The sequence below is a fragment of the Hibiscus syriacus genome, unplaced genomic scaffold (assembly GCF_006381635.1).
Source record: "Hibiscus syriacus cultivar Baekdansim isolate YM2019G1 unplaced genomic scaffold, ASM638163v2 tig00110474_pilon, whole genome shotgun sequence".
In the NCBI taxonomy this organism is placed as follows: Eukaryota; Viridiplantae; Streptophyta; class Magnoliopsida; order Malvales; family Malvaceae; genus Hibiscus; species Hibiscus syriacus.
Window position 1 is genome coordinate 873,153 of NW_024062753.1, and position 17,930 is coordinate 891,082.

Below are 17,930 nucleotides of genomic sequence, written 5' to 3' on the forward strand. Positions count from 1 at the left end.
AAATCTTCGGAGATGGGGACGGATTTCGCCGTAGAGAGTGAGAGATGGAGATGGGACTGAGTGTTGTGTTTTTGGGTTTGAGGTTATGAGTTGCGATTACTGTGGACGGTTCATTTTCCGATTTATTAAGAAAAAATACGTGTTTGGAATTTGAAAAAAAAATACGCGTTAATACGAATGGCGCTATGTAAATCGCGTTGCGAAAGTCAGTATCGCGTTGCGAAAGTAAGTATCTCGTTTCGATTTTTTATTATCGCATTGCGATAGTCAGTATCGCATTGCGATTTTCCCAATTCGCGTTGCGATTTACTTATTCGCATTGCGATTTTCCCAATTCGCGTTGCGATTTACTTATTCGCATTGCGAATTGGGAAAATCGCAACGATACTGTAGACCATCGCAACGCGATTTTCAACTATCGCATTGCGAAAATGCAACGCGAATTTGCGATAATGGAGATCGCGTTGCGAATTAGCGATCGCATTGCGATTTTGTTGGTCATTTTGGCAAATCCGGAAAAAGTTGGTTAAAATCGTATATTATATGAGATTTTTGGTCACTGAGGTTATTTTCTCATTTTATAAAGCTTTCATTTAGATTTTTTAACTTTTAAAATTTGTAATACAGTCTCTTAACATTTAGTCTGTTTGTAATACAGTCCCCCAATATTTAGTCCGTTTACAGTATGGTCTATGACGTAACAGGCAATTTGACGTCGTTACACTATCATTAGTACGTTTTTAATATGATCACTGAATTTTTCAGGCGTTTGCATTTAGGTCACCCAATTTTTAAAACTTGTAACACAATCCTCAACCTCATTCTAAACTCTAAATTCTTTTTCGATCTCGATTTCTTTTTTCGCTTCTCTCTTCTCAAATTCAGCGTAACTTTGAATTATGTAGAGGTGTTGACTTGAATAAAAGACCATTGAGAGAAGACCCAACCAATAGACTATCGGGATCATCTACGATTCAAGGTGTAATGTTAGATACAAGTCATCTCAGGTGAAGCATAGATGTTCGATGAAATGCTTGTGAGAAAAAAATAAGATTAGAAATACAGAGTTGACAAATACTACTAATATGAACTAAGTATCATTATTGAAAATCACCAACAAAGTTGAAATTATTTTGTATAAATGACATATAATAATTTCTTCGTTTAATCCTTATGGTTAAAGATTTTCCAACATATGATAAAACTTGTTGCTGCAACTGTTAACACAATCAAGTGAAACACTTATTCCTTCCGTCTCTAACTTCTTCTGCAGATGACTTTGTAATGATCTCGTATCCGGTAGCTTACCTTTAGTTTGACATGTCTCGGGGTGGTATCTATTATACGAGAAAGCATTTGCAAGTGTTTTACGAGCTCCACCGAAATTTATGGAGATCCCAATAGGAGCTGTAACAGGACTGGTACTCTGAACAGCGGGGCTTCCAGCCACGTGTTCGACCTCTTCCCCATCTTCCACGGATGCAACATCAGGAGGAGGTCTGCTACCAAGCGAAAGCAATACAGTTGCACTCTGCTCTTGCACCTTGGAAATGGACTCCTCACATACAACACTCTGTGTCTTCCCAAGTGGCCCTAGAGGGCTAGAACGGTCTCGAAACTGTCGGTCCCGATTGACAGGGGACCTACCTTTGCGAGGGAAAGGAGGAAATGCATCCCCATAAAGTGACTGAAGACAATTCCGCCGATAACCATTTCCAACTTGAAGGTTACTTCCTACTTACCGAATCGTTTTTGAAGGCGGAACTTTAGAGACGCGAGCATTCTTGATAATGGATCGAATCAGCCGGTTGTGAAGGGGTATAATTTCCCTTCCGATGATCTGACACAAGATTTATCGAATTCGGACTTTTCAATCTTCAAACTAAATAACTTTCTTAGCCAATCAAAGTACTTCTCAGCTCTTTGATGCCCAAGTTTCCTTACAATAAGAGATCTTATCTCTAAGGTATCGATGCTAGCATGATTTTGGTTGACCATTATCCTCAACTCCAATTTCCCCATTTTCACTAAAAAATCAACAAAAGAACGGAAAAAAAAGGTACTAATTGCATCAAAATCTTTAACTTTCAATCAAAACCCCGATGGCAAATAACAACATCCTCAATAAAAGCCTAAAATCCCAATCTCAGAAGTCAAAACCCTATTTCCACCTACAAATTACCATAATCCATCAACATAAATCACACATTTAACAGAACACAAACGAAAATTGAGCTCAAAAAGGAGAAAAGCAAAATTCGATTAATCGGTTAATGCTTAAACTTACGAATTGAAAACCAATAAAAACAATTGAAGATAACAAATAAAATGGAAAATTTTGGGTGAGAATCAGAATTACCAAGACAAATTATCAGAGAAAGCAATCGAACAAAACACGAAGGATTTAAGCAATTATAATAAAAGATAATCGATACCCATTTGAGATTTCGATAAGAATCCAAAAACCCAATGGGCCGAACTGAAAATTGACGTCGCAAGCTAGATCGATGTACGTCCGGCGTTCTGTTTGGCCATGGAATCTGAGTTTACCTCGCTTTCTATTTTTACTTTGTCTATAAAGTGTTTGGTGATCGGTTCCTCGTCTGTTTTGTTCATTTACTATGATAACTATCAAATTGATTATTGAATATTAAATCTATCCGAAGGGAATACGAATCACATGATTTTTAAATCATGTCAAACACTACTCAACTGATAATCAATTTTCTTAATAAATATCTCTAATTGGGATAAAGCTCAAACACTCTCTTACATTTACGAGGGTGCAACTTGTTAAGAACGTGAGAGACTGGAATTTTTGTTATAAAATATAATTCTCACAACCTAATTTATAATATAACAGTGGATGATGATGCTACGCTTAACAAGCATGGATAAATATTGTTAATGATGAGTATTATTAAATTAATTCATAAAATATTAAACATATAATATTAGTTTAGATATCAAATAAACTGAAGGACCAAGTTTTAAAAATATAAAAGAGATAGGGAGTAAGTTTAGAATTGGACCTTAACAGACTCATTTACAATTCAACTACCTTGGACTCCACCATTTAAATACTGACTTTCCTAATAAGCAGAACTCCACCGCCAAATCTAGGGTTTTCAATTAGCTGTTGAGCCTCCATTTGCCATTCAGAGCTTTGATCGACGAGCAGTTAATTGACCATGGGTCACTCTAACGTCTGGAACTCTCACCCCAAAACCTATGGCCCTGGATCTCGCGCCTGGTTATTACTTCTTATCTTTAATTCTTTTAGCATGTACATGTGTTGAAGGAATGCAATGAAAGTTTAGTTTGTTGAAATTTTTTAGTGCCTGCATAGAACGAATTAGAATGTTATTCTTTGCGTCTAAGAGTTTTAACGACAGTGAATCTGATTGAGTTGAGGTTATTATGAATTATTTTAGTGTAGCATGTAGAAGTATTCTGCTATGTTTCTTGTAAAATTGAGGTTACAACGACTTATATTTTTTGTTTTTTTTTTATATAGCCGTGTGTGTGGAAACCCCACGCCATTATTAGGAAATATGGGCTCATGTGTTGCAGACAGTGCTTCCGCAGCAATGCCAAGGAAATCGGATTCATCAAGGTAAAACTAATACCCTTGCCAATTTACTCTTTTGATCAATGTTGTTAAGGGCAAAAGAGCATAATGCATTCAAGGCATTAGAGCTCTTAGTTCGGGCAGCAAAAGAAGTGCTAGCTTGAATGGAATAAGGCACAATATGCACCTTCTTTAAATTATGTCCCTATGTAATATATAACCATGATAATGAACTCTAAAACTGGTCCACCTTTTCCACTAAACATGAAAAACATATATTTTGTTTTGTTAGCCAAGATGCATGATTTCCTTACGGTCTCTTCACTCGTGTTTATTGGTGGATACTTAAACAATTAAAAGTACAGAGCTTGGTATTATCCCCATAATAGTAAATGCACATCTAAATATCTAATGAAGAAGCTAAAACTGAAGGAAATTAAAGAAAACTTGAATTTGTGTGCTCAAGCCTCAATTGCATCGGATGTGTGCCTAATCAAATGCCTCTTATCCAAAAGAGTGTAATTTGCTTTTGTTGTCTGAAGTTAAGCTGCAAGGCCCTTGAAAACATGCTCTGATGGTTGATACTATCTTAATCTTTATGGTTTTTCAGACCAGTAATTTATCGACCTTTTGGTTGTTTCTTGTTTTCATATTGCAGTACCGCTGAAGAGTTTATCTGGTGTGAAGTAGGAAGGACTGTGTTGAAGTATGAACCATCGGTTTTCTTGTTTGAAGGTACCTTAAGATGACGTATTATGTTTTGATTAATTTAGTATGAACCTTAAAGTGGTTGTTGAGCTAAGAATACTTTGTCTTTTCTCAATGATTCCGTTGTTTAAATGGTTACATGACATTGATATCTCATTATGCAAGGTTTGAATTCTTATCTTTTTCTCGATTATATAAAAAATCATATTGTATAAAATATATTTTAAAAGTATTCGAATTTTACATTTGAATACAACAATATTAAAAATACGATGTTAAAAACTGATAAATTAGAATAAAAAATGAGTTTAAATTAGAAAAAGAAAATCAAGAGATGGCAAGGAATGGTGATAGATTCACAGGGAGGATCGGAATGTCGATGCACATATGTTGAGATTCAAAGGCAGATGCCAGGTTCAGGTGCAGAAACGGAAAGCATAGGTGTTCGTTTCCCCCCCCCCCTCAATTTGTAGGCCTTCTTAGTGATTACTTATGATGAAAGCATATGGTACTCGGCCTCTGTTTTAGTTCCGATACAAATACATATTTGACATGGTATGTTGAGATTTTGGAAAAGTAATATCCTTACACCCCCTAGATGCAAGCGGCAGCTCAAAGTTTTCTTTTGTCGAACTCTCTTTTGTGCCAGAAATATTGTCGGAATGCATCGGTTAGAACATCGGAACCACGGAATTGGGTTATCAATCAAGTTGGCATTGCTAAGGCAAATATTGAAACTGTTTTCCATCCTTGAGGGACAAGTAAGATTCAAAAACTTAAATGTTTTGAAGGTATTGAATCAGTAGTGCATGTATACTTATACTCACGTCGGAGTTCTAATAACTACGGAAAATTGGTTCAAATACGTCTCTTCCTTGATTCTGATCGTTGCCCTGCCTGCAATTCTTACTACATGCTTGTTAGAAAAGATGAAATCCGGTAGACTAAAAATTTGTTATAATCGGTGAATGTATATATGCCTTACTTAGAAGCATGGGCCGTCCTCGAAAGTGACATGTCTGGTTCACCGCAAGGAGCACCCGAAGCATTAAAGGCCAGTACTATTCTTCTTCCGATTGCCGGGAAAGCATCAATATTTTCTGTTTTTCTTTGTACTTTTCAAGTCAAACTCGAGTGGTTTGCTAAGCATAAGCATCTCTTTGTGCTCTTACAAACATATACTAATTTTTTCAGCATTCTTCTCACTCATCCTGAAAATAAGACATCAGATTTAAAATTATATATATTCGAGTTTGAGTAACATAGGAAACAATTATAATGAAGCCTTTAAGTCTAAAACCGAAGATAAAAGGTCGGAGAAGGACGGAAAACGTGACTATGTATCATTTTCCTATTGCAGGTGGAGGAAATGATTTACAACCAACTCTCCCTAGCCTATTGAAAATATTTCGAATGAGTCAAATCATCATATGGAATATAGATGTCTAATTCAATTGAACCTTTATATTAGACTTGGATATGAGTATCAACTTCGAAGACAAATATCAAACACAAATACCTAAAAAAAATTGAAGAGTCGGAAGAATAGAAATGGGAACATCACAAGAAAAACTGTCATATTTGACTACTCACCTCGAATTTTAACTATAAAACTAAATTCGGTGGTATATTTTGATCTTCATTTAATATTTCATGGTTAAGTTTGACTTTCACATATATGTTATATTCAAATATTATTTAATGATTTTGAATCCTTACAATTGCTAAGCTAAATTTAACTATTCTATGTAAAATTAAAATTTTAAAATCTGAAAATTATAATATTAAATTAACTAAATTAAAATATAAGGATTAAATAAATAATTTTTACATAATATACGGACTAATAATATAATTCGACCTAAAAAATATTTATAACAGAAAAATGTAAAAACGGTGATTCGGAGTAAAAGTTCTTACTCCCAAAAGATTTTTATAAGCTAACCAAAGCTTCCATATATTTAGTTTCGGTGTACAAATTTAAATTTGACATATTCATTTCAATTCAGATCTTTCCTTCTCTGGTTTCTTTTTTCTTCTTTACCTTATTCTTATGCTTTACCTTAAACCCTTGCTAATCTCCACTTTAATTCATTTCTAAAATCTGTTACGAAATCGAATTTATCAAGTGATTCAATCCCGAGCTTGATAGCTTCTCTATGCAATGGTGGTCTGCAAATGCCGCAAGGTATTATTTCTTTAATCTATCTGTATCAAATCTTTGATTACTTGAAAAAACTCTTTGCTACTATTATCATTATAGATTTATATTTCTTGCTGGTGATTTTTACTATTGTTATTATAATTTCTTTTTCTTGAGAAATATGTGCTGGAATTAATAATTCATCGCTGGAGGTTTTAGATCTATCAGAATATTTTTATATCGTCTTAAAGAATTTAGCGTTTTGCTTCAGATCTTCGTTGTCTTAATTGTATGGCTTATTAATTGGAAATGAGAATTTGAAATGAATGAATCGAACAGAGAGGGATACTAACCTTTATGTTTATAGGTTCAAGTGGAGTGTCGCTTGTTTCGTTACGTTATGAATTTACTTTATTTTTTTGAGAATTATGTGTTGGATATTATATTACATCGCTGGAGGTTTTAGATCTACCGAAATTTTTGTTCATCGTCTTAAAGGATTTAGGACTCTTCAAATCGAACATAGAGGGATGTTGACCTTGATATTCAGAGGGTTTACGCGAAATGTAGCTTGTTGGTATTAAGTTACCAGAGTGTATGGGTCTAGGATAAATTTTAGAGCTGATGTTTGGTTGAAATCAAGATTTGAGATATCTTTGTTTATCATCTATAGAATTTAGGGCTTTAAGATCTTTCTTGTCTGAATTTTGGAGTTTATTAATTGGAAATGGTGAATTTGATTACTTTAATGAATGAATCGAACAGAGGGGGACATTGTTGATCTTTGTAGCTTGTTATGTTATGAATTTAGTAACTTGTGTTGCATAGGATAAAATTTAGAGCTGATGTTATTTGGTTGAGATCTAGGTTTGCGAATATCTCATTATGTAAATATTTATTTGTCCTTTCGGTGTTTCAGGCGACAAAATTATATTGTTTCGTGCACAAGGTCCCTGTTTGTGGAGAATGCATCTGTTTTCCTGAACACCAAATATGTGTGGTAAGTGATAACATTTTGTTCATTTTGCACCAAATTGGTTGTGCTTCGGCGACTATGAGAAAACAAGGGAATGAAAATGATAATAATCCTATTTATACCTGGAAAAGTAGGGGTGGCTGTTTTTTATTGGGGGCTTTTTTGCAAAGTTGAACTCCTCTTGTGAAAACAAATTTTGGGTCATTAACTGATCTTTGGTTGATGTACAACATTTCTGCAACTATACGTCTTGGGATATGTTTGATTTGTTAATAAAATTATATTTACTTTATGGTAATCTCTACTAGCAATTTTCTAAGTTATATGCAGTATCACGAAAAAAGTTGTGTAATGTGAATATGCCCATTTCTGCTCTGTATATTTAACAATGTTATAAGACAATTTCAAATTGAGTATTGTATAGAATGCTGCGTTGTAGCTTACAATGTATTTTTCTTTCCACGTTGCTCTAGATTCGTACTTACTCAGAATGGGTAATAGATGGAGAATATAACTGGCCTCCCAAGTGTTGCAAATGCCAAGCTGTACTTGAGGAGGGGGCTGGCTCTGAAACTACTCGGTTGGGTTGCTTAGGTATGTGTTTATGATGATGTGGATACCGCCTCTAGTGTTTTTTTTTGGGGGAGGGGGGGTTGCAGAAAGCGAGTTTGACTTGCGCTGTTTGATCTTATTGTATATTTTTGCTTCTTTTTTTATAAGAATATATTTTTTGCTTCTCTAGATGTCATACACACAAATTGCTTTATTTCACATATCAAAAGCTTTCCTCTGCACACTGCACCCGCTGGCTATACTTGTCCTTCGTGTTCTACATCTGTAAGTTTTCTAATCACCTTGAATCAGTTGTATCCTAGCAACATGCTTATGTTTAGTATTGTTCCAACTGATAAATATGAGTTCGCAAAATTAATGATGACACTATTCTTGAACCTTTCAAGTGCATCAATATGCTAAATGTGTTTATGCTTGAAAACATTGATGGATAACTGATGGTTAACAGTGATAAAAAATTATTGTGTTGCTGCTTGCTTCTGCTTTTGGAACTGGTTTTATGAGTAGTCGGTGGAGTAACACCTTGCTGATTAGCTTTTTTCTGATATTTTTTCTATATTTATTTGAAAATTTTCCATGGCATAATGGAAGCAGAGGTTGATATTAATAATGGAACAAAATGTAAATGAGATTATCTCATATGTGAAAAGAATTCTGATTATCTTTTACTTAAGGAATAAGGACTCGAGACCATAGAATTTTCTTGTGGCATTCCTCGATTTGTTTGCCTATTGATATGCTGATATGCTAGCTATTATTTAGATGGTCTTGGTTATAACTTACTTCTGTCAGTATTTGTTCTTTGGCTTGTCTCATTTATTTCAATGGTTTCCTGGCCAGATATGGCCTCCCAAGAATGTTAAAGATTCAGCATCCTGTCTTCATTCACTGCTGAAGGAGGCTATTGTGCAGGTGAGTTCACACTTGATTTCTTCTGTTTAAAAAAACTGCTCCTTCTGAAATGTATAACTAACTCTAGATATCTTTTCTTTTGATATTTTTGTTATCATCATTTTCTTCTGCATTTCCTTAAGTACATCCTTGGCTTCTTTATCATATTGCCCTTTTGTGCTTCCTAGTCGTACCCTTGCCGCTTGCTACTTGTAAATTGTAATAAAGTTGTTATGCTTTTCAGCACGTTCTGGTCAAGCTTTATTTTGGCCTTCAGTGAGGTTGACCCAAAAGTTCAGGGATTTAACTGTTACCCTTTTAGAGGTTTCCAAAATTGATGCCATAAGAAAATTTTCCTGTCAAATGTATTGATCAGCACAATCAGCTGCTCCCATTGAAAACTAATGTAAAATTTAGGCTATAGAAGTCTATAGCCAAACCTTTTCTTTCCTTGTCCATTAAAAGCATTGAACTATGAAATAGTTGCTTGAATCTCATACCAAAGTTATTTCTTTTTTGATAAGATTAGAAGGCCTCATTAAAAACCTCCTTCTTGATTAATGGATCTTGAAAAGAAGCTCATTAATCATTGGAAGGAGGAAAAGAGCGCCTTAGATTTTCATAAAAGAAAATAAGATTACAACCTCGATAAGTCTCTTCGAAATAACCCTTACAACAGTCTATAAATCCCACCCGAACAGGAATCAAATGCTAAACTGAAACAGCAAACAACATAAACATTAGCCTATTCCAGCCTTTGCTAAAGCATCGGCGTCCATAGCTGACCTAGCAACCCAATTTATAACCCCCCCAAAGATCTAAGATTGTCAACTATATTACTAACAACGAAAGCATAAACAACTGGGCATGAATTGACATTGTTGATCCAGTCTACTGCAACCCTGCTATCACTCTCAACAATCAGCCTATCTTTGACCCTCCCTTGAGCAGAAGCATATAATGAAATACCCCTCTGAATAGCTTGAAGTTCGATCATAGTCGGAGGTCCCGGACCAGCTGACTCTTGAAAAGAACCTGGGACTGAACCTGAATGATCCCTCCAAATACCTCCTATACCCGATTTCTTCCAGTCACTACTAACGGTTGCGTCCACATTCAATTTAAAAAAACCAGAAGGGGGAGGTCCCCAAGGGAATGAGGAAGACTTCATAGAGCTGTAGGGCGAGTAGGAATCTGTTAATGAAGGATCCATAATCAAGGAATCCTTATGAATAGAAACGTCCTTGTGCTTAGCTAGAAACCAAGAAGCCAGCCTAACTCGTGATAAGAAAAATAACTCTAACTGATCAAGCTTTCCCCCTTCAAAGACAATAAATTTTCTGGCCTTCCAAATGGTCCAAATGATAGCCCCGGGAATGAAAGTCCACATAGAAGAATTTGATTTCAACTCATCCCAAAGTTATTTCAAGCTTATAAAACTCAAATTTCAGCCATTAGAATGTTGAAGATCCCAGCTTGTTGGGTGGCCACTGAATCATTTGATACTTCTAAATTCCAAAGGTCATTGATTACCTCTGAAATTAACATCTAAATATTATCCTTAATAAGTACTCCTACGGAAAATATGATTTGGATTGATTGGAGATTTAACATGAACTGTTGCAGGTTCATATTGGAGTTTTCATTTTAGGTTGAAATGAATATAAATTTAGTTCTATCATTTTTCATATCTGCGTAAATAAATTTTATACAACGTAAGTTGCTAATGTGCAGTCTGGCATGGAGAAGAATTTGTTTGGAAATCATCCTCCACCTGCATTTGCTTCAGATCCACTGGTAAACATAAACTCTACCGGAGGAAGGGAACATGGTGGGAATTCATCACCTGCTGTGTCAAAAGATGAAGGATACTCAGCTGTTGGAGGACCTTCTAAACTTACGGTTACCGAAATAACAGAGATAGATGGTCCTAGTTCAGTTGAGAATTACATGAAAACCTCTAGTCCTGTTGCTGTAAGTTCTATTTTTGTTAATTGTTGGGTGTGAACTAAGTTGTTCGAGTCATATTTTGGTTTACCTGCTTGAGTGTGTCAATTCTCGTACCTGGGTATTTTTTTTTCTTATCTTGGGTGTGTTGTTCTATGTTGTTATGTAACCCAGCCTGTGGCTACAACACGTAAGAGTACAGGTCATGTTGATAAACAAAATGCAGAAACCTCATATTATGCCGATGATGAAGATGGAAACCGTAAAAAGTACTATCGAAGAGGTACGTTAGAAAAGCCTTTGTTCATGATGTCATTTTTCTCTCTAATTTACTAGAATTTCCATTTTGCTCTTGCTGCTGTGACCGTGACCTGACATCATATTTTATTTTATGCTCTGGCCTCAAATTCATAATTTGTATTATCGTTTTTATAATATATTGTTGTAGGTCCACTACGTCATAAGTTTCTCAGAGCATTGATTCCCTTCTGGTCAAGTGCTTTACCCACTCTACCGGTGACTGCACCTCCACGTAAAGATGCAGATGATGGCTCTGAAGGTCGGGCGAAGCGTCAAAGGTCAACACGGATGGATCCAAGGAAAATCCTTCTTGTCATGGCAATCATGTAAGTATGCACTTTTCTTTACTTTTGTATACATGAGCCAATGCCATCCTAACCACTAATATTAAAAATCCATGCACAGATGTACCTTTCTTGTGCATGCATTTTCCCATTTCTTTATTACTATGCATTTCTCTTTGTGCGTATGCGTGCATCTTTGCTTATGAGATACCGACTAAGAGGGAGAGATCGAAATAATAGGTGAAAAGATCTCTGAAAATCTTGTAAATAGTCTTTTGGTTGGTACCGAGATTTGGGTTTTGTGGGTTCTTTCACCTGACAGCTAACTTATATCAGTTTTGCTCATCTTGTCTCGAGTATCAAATGATGGATCATAGACTGCCAATGTTTTTTGTAGCAACTTTAGATTTAAAACACGTGTGTTCGAAAATAATGAACACTTGGAATATACGTATTTTAATTACACTGTGTATGAATTATGTTACACAGGGCCTGCATGGCGACTATGGGTATTCTATATTACAGAATTGCGCAAAGGTCTCTGGGTGAGGGACTTGTCGACGAGGAGCCAATAGTAACTAATTAAAGCTCTCCTGTCATTGCTGCTGTACTTGCCTTCGTCTCTGCTCTGCCCTTGCTTTTTTGCTTCAACAGCAGATTAATCGAAGAGGTATCTATTAGTATTACCCCATTAGTCCCAGATTTTCAAACTATTTTCTATTTGGTGTGAATACAAAGGAAAATTATCAATTCAGTGAAGTTGAGACTGAATGTTATACTCTATAGCTTTTAATGGCCATTTTTTGAGCTTCCCCACCTTTTGTATTGGAATTGAAATGAATTACTTTGTGAAGACTACCTGAATGCATTTACATTTCTTTTCTTTTCCTTTTTACTTAATTACAAATTATTTTTGAAAGTCAACACAAGATTTTTTATGTATGCATGTATGTATTTCCTCTCTTCAATTTGTAACTTGACGTTATACCAAAACCATATATGTTTAATAATGCATGCATGCAATGTATGTACATACATACAGTGGTTAAACAAAGCTGATATATTCTCTTAAATTTGTAACTTGGCGTCGTACCAAAACATACATATTTAATCATTTATATTGTATTTATGCATATATAAATTTACTAAAAGAAACACTAAAGTCGATTATTTCAGTATCTGAAGTGGTATTGATATTTTTCTTGTCTAGATTCCAATCATGCCCTATCTAGTTACAGAAGAAGAAGAAAAAACATACACAAAATACGTGTATAACAATATTCAGTTACTCCTCTTAGTCAATATATATATATATATATATTATTGCCATTTGCAATATGTTGAATTGATTATAATATTTGTCTTTCGATAAACACTTTAATATATTATTTTGATATATTATTTGTTGATTTTTTTCATAAACAATTTTAATCTAACATTATGCATCTTTAATAATTATTTAAATAAACAATTAAAACACATAACTAGGATCTGTAAAGAAAGGAGAAACATTTTCTTGGATGCTATAGTCGGATCATTATGATTTAACCATGATCTCGACCCTTTTTTTTCCAGCAAGATTATGGTGTTTATAATGAACAAATAGCTACTTCTATTCCGGAATTCGTTTGTATGATACATTTTATCGTATCAATAACATCGATGCTCGAAATTTCATTGAATGAGAGCATAACAAGGACCATGTAAAACCTGAATGATCCCAACTCCGTGAAAAATGTTGGAGTTTCCTTCTTCATGCATGATTGTCGTTGCTTACATGGTTCGGTACTGTTCCGCTTGACTATCCAGAGGCATGTACTGTGCCATTATAGCTCTGATTTCAGAATCCATGTATGACTGCATAAATAACAATACAAGTAAACATTAGGCAAATGAAATCCATATATCGAATTCATATAGATACAGAAGAAAATCCCATATAGTGTGTCTTGCCAATCAAAACCCTCAATTCCAGGCACTGCGGTCGAAACCAAGCCTCCTCGTAAAGGATTCGGTTAGAAAAATCACTTTCTTACCCAACCAATATGCAGTCCAGACTTCATATTATAGACTTGTTTTATAATGTAATGCATTAACTTACCCTTAATCTATATTTATACACAAGATAAGCGCCGCCACCAGCCATTGCCAAGCTGATCAAAATGACCCACAGAGCAGCCCATGCTGATCTTACTTCAGCACGGCTCTTACCTGAGATAGAACAAGGAATCGACATCAAGAAACTAATGATAAGTCATATATTCCAAAGAAAATAGGTTCAATTTGCAAATCCCATATCTGCCAACTCACTTATGCAGGTATCATGATCCCTGATATACAGAAGATCTCCACTGCAAGTGCATTCGTAACTTCCCCAGGTATATTTGCAGCTACATTCAGGACACTGGCAGGCTTGCTTTTCCTTGCATTCATCGATATCTGTATGATGAACAAGGCAGAAATATAAAATTGATATAGCTTCTCATATAACTCAGACTCGGGTGAAAGTGTCAGAGTGGAGGCATGTAATAAACTTGCAGAGCTTAGCACAAAGTAAAAAGGGAGATTGAAGAAGATGGGAAAATGATGAACCTATAATATCAAAAAGTTTTTGAAATCTTAATTTTATAAGCCGTCCATTTCAAATCTAAAATCAGGGGGTCAAGGCCTAATTTGTTCAATTTTGAAATAGGCAGGGACCTAAAAAGTATTTAAATCCAAAAGAGAGAAAACAAAGCTTAATTTGCCTAATTAAAAGGTTGATAGGGACTTAAAAAAGTATATAAAGCAAAAACTGGGAGGGGCCAAGGCTCACCTTGACAACTATTGACACCGTTACCTTTAAACCCCGGAGGACACTTGCATTTAACATCTCCTCTATCCTGTTCAGAGCATTGATCAGAACATAAACTTATTTTCACAAGGAAGAATAACCAAAAAATCGGAAGGAGCTCGTAAATAATCAATGCGGCTACTAACCAAACAAGCAGAGTATGAAATTCCATGCCGTGACTCATGCCAACAATCTCCGTTATTAATCTTGCACCTTCCAGGCCTATCAGCTGAATGGCAAGAAGAAAATGAATACAAGTAAAAAACAAATCTATGTTACTCGGACTCAATTGTGAGTGTCGAACAAGGCAATGCTCAATTTTCCCTCCACAAATTGTCATGTATTTAGAGAGTACTTTTATGATCATATCTCCATATCCATGTTTGGATACATATCGTATACGGGTACCAAGTCCTTGCTCAAGAAGATAGTTTTAATGCTCTTTATAAAGGATATGAAACACATAATAGTCAACGTGGGGCTTCAAACCGAGACGCAAGTCGTTATGAAATAAATCAAGCTTTTCTCACAATGTGGAATAGGCTGTGTGCTATGTTACTCAGACTCGACTGTAAATATCAAACACGGATGTGTCTGGCATGGGTTATGCTTAATTTTTGTTTTCTATATATTTGGAGAGTCCACAGCCATATCCCCATACCCATGTCCAAATATGTGTCAGACATGGGTGTCAGATATAATAGGTACTTCAAGAAAAATGTTGAATAAGAACACAGGCTACAAGAATCCCATAATGCCATTGCATCCTATTATGCCCGTATCATAAGGCATGGATCTCATACGGACATTAACTCCATAACCTAACACTCTAAACATTAACTTTGAAGTAAAAACTTTATCCATGCAAATACAATGATCAATAATAAAATCCCATTTCTCACGTTCACAGTGACTGTAACCATCTCCTTTGAATTGCACATCATTAACCGAAGGACATTCGCATACTCTTCCTCGAAACGTATCCTAAGAAGCAAATCAATATAGTTATATAAGTTCATGGTATCATAAGCATGTAGAGAAACTTTATCAAAAATGTTTTTAATTCCTACCCTGCAGGCTGTGAGTTTCGCTGCTTTATCTTGCCAACAGCCACCATTGTTTTCCAAGCATTCGTTTGTTTCCAAATCTGCAACAGAAGTAACCGCTGTCACTCGTGTTTCAAATAACAACCAGACAGTAAGTTGAACTACTACACTGACTTCTAAGAGCCTAACCCTTGGCTATGTTACTCAGACTCAAGTGTGAGTGTTGGATATGGGCATATGTCCGACACAGATATGTACAATGCTTTGAAGTTATTTCTATGTATTTAGAGCGCCAAAGGACGGTCATATAACCATAATCATATCGGAAAATCTGTCATACATGGGTATTCATTATTCAAGAAATATAAAGAGCAAAGCAGCATAGATCCTCAGTATCTTTGGCAGAAGTGGACATCTGACAACACAAATTCACTCAATTCTCTCTTGGAATCTCAGGACCACACTGCACATCCAAAGTGGAACCAGACTAGAATACTTCATAAGAAAATATAACAACGAAAATCTCACCACCAGTTAAACAAATGGCTGGTTCAGTAGTCTCCTCAAAGCCAGCACAGATGGCCTTCAAAACAGCACTTTTGGCCAGCTTTCCTGTGTGCAAAAATGTCAGGAAATGAAAACACCTAAAATTTTGTCTAGGAATACAAGAATGAATACGAAGCTCGATACTGGTGATCGTTGACAACAAGTGTAGGCAATATCGTAACATCACCTCTAGATCCCTATGAAAATGTTTCTATTAAAAAGCTTTTCCATGATTAACAGCTTCAAAATGTCAAATATGACAACAAATCCAGGGCAACGGTGTAGTAAAACATAAATGTCTAAGCATGAGAGAGTGTTACTTGTGCATCTTGTTCTTCTTTCAGAATTATCTCTATCAGCATCGGGATCTCCCATACACGTTTCAATCATTTTACCATCAAGCCCGGAATGGATGACAAAAGATCAGTCGTAACTAGTTTCTGGCAATATTTTGATTCTTGACAGTGCTATCAGGGGCAATTTTAAATAAAATAAGGGTTTCTTTTAATAAACTGTTTACCAAGAGATTTGATAACGCCATCTGCACAGTCCTTGTTATATTTTTTCTCCTTCATGGGGCATCGTATTTGAAAGTCTGTTACATAGTCCCACCACACCCAAGGCCTATTGGACTCGTTTCCCACTCTGAAAACACAAAGCTGCCTTGAGTTCTCCATAACAACATCTTTTCCGTCATAACCCGAACTAAAATCTTGTTCAGGATCTGGTGCGCAATATCTTCCATGGTTGATGCATTGGGATTTGCACTGTCGGCTCAGGGAAAACGCTTGAGGGCAATACCAAGTTATATAATGGGGCGTGAATTGAGTATAGTCGGCTTTTTCGAGTACCATAGCCGCACCCTTGAAATCCTTCACAAATCCCATCAGTATATCACATTTAACTCCACATTCATCATTGCTATTGATCCATAATTCATACTCAACACGGTCATCAGGGTGCGGTACAGCCTCTGGCCAATCGAGATTAACATTGACCATATCCCCACCACTGATTGCTTTTTTCAGAGTATCACGAAAGTTTTCTCGATAAGGGCAGATGGAATTGTTATATTTTCGATGTATTTCGCAGATGAACGATACTCTTCTGGTGTGTCCATCGTTATTAATGGTTCTTCGATATCATCGGCAACCAGCACTGCAGAAGCACCAGCATTCTGTACATTCCAAGCCTTTAAAGCAAAGAAGCAATCTGGAAAATAACAAGAAAAATAAAGGTACTAAATGCAGACTTGGTACGTGTGGGGGAAGAGAACCGAGTTTGGATTTGAATGAAATCCCGAACTCATCGAAGCTCTTACAAGCCTTTTTGTTTTCCTCAGGGTAAACCACGGCACCAGCCATGCTTCCACCATACTGAGGTACCCCAAAGTTTCCAATCGCACTATCTCGGGTTCCTTTAATCTTCCCCGGCGAAGTCACCGTCAAGCTGTTCTTTTCCACTACGAATCTCGCGTGGCAATCCCCTATCAAAAACGATAACATAAAACCTTGAAGACAATGATGGAATCTCCGTAGCTCCATCTCGGTTTTTTTTTTATTATTCATATGGATTGGGATTTGTTCAGTTATATATGAGCGTTGTTGGAGCTCTTTTATATTTAAATCACATGCAATCCGACATTACGTATAGTGTCAACGGTGTAGCTCAATACATGCATGTGCCTTGTAGTGGCTGTTAAACTCATCTTGTGTTATTTGTGTGGGACATTTAATTATGACTTAGTATTTCAAAAGACAGGATTGGGTCTTCACTTGGAAGCTTTTGCGGATTTGATGAATTATTAAGGATGATACTAAGTAAAACCAAGATGAAGATCGTGCGTGAAAAAACATGTAACAGATTAATAAATGGTTAAATGCAGGGGGAACATGGCCTTTAAATATCAAAATCTAAATCAAAGAGAAGCATTTTATATTGTTTTTATGTGCTGAAATGATTTTGATCAAAAATATTTGCTGAAATGATTCAAGAACAACAAGTAAATTTTTGACACGATGCTTCATTGATTTCAAGGAGATCAGCGCAATACGTAAGTTGATATAAAAATAGAATAATATAAACTACACGCTATGATCACCCAAAATTCTA

The 17,930-nt window shown here is 35.8% G+C and overlaps 1 protein-coding gene and 3 pseudogenes across 1 annotated transcript; 2 read left to right on the forward strand and 2 right to left on the reverse strand.

The window, feature by feature from the left end:
* Nucleotides 1-1,177: 1,177 nt before the first annotated feature.
* LOC120128122 lies at nucleotides 1,178-2,263 on the reverse strand (annotated as a pseudogene).
* An 832-nt stretch (nucleotides 2,264-3,095) lies between these two features.
* Nucleotides 3,096-4,457, forward strand: LOC120128011 (annotated as a pseudogene).
* A 1,856-nt stretch (nucleotides 4,458-6,313) lies between these two features.
* On the forward strand, nucleotides 6,314-12,159 carry LOC120128017 (zinc finger protein-like 1). Its single transcript, XM_039145798.1, has 9 exons — nucleotides 6,314-6,467; nucleotides 7,342-7,422; nucleotides 7,872-7,992; nucleotides 8,141-8,235; nucleotides 8,812-8,883; nucleotides 10,597-10,836; nucleotides 10,984-11,092; nucleotides 11,258-11,435; nucleotides 11,883-12,159. The coding sequence occupies exons 1-9, from the start codon at nucleotides 6,444-6,446 to the stop codon at nucleotides 11,977-11,979; spliced, it is 1,017 nt and encodes a 338-aa protein (XP_039001729.1). The 5' UTR covers nucleotides 6,314-6,443; the 3' UTR covers nucleotides 11,980-12,159.
* A 987-nt stretch (nucleotides 12,160-13,146) lies between these two features.
* Nucleotides 13,147-17,362, reverse strand: LOC120128123 (annotated as a pseudogene).
* Nucleotides 17,363-17,930: the final 568 nt, after the last annotated feature.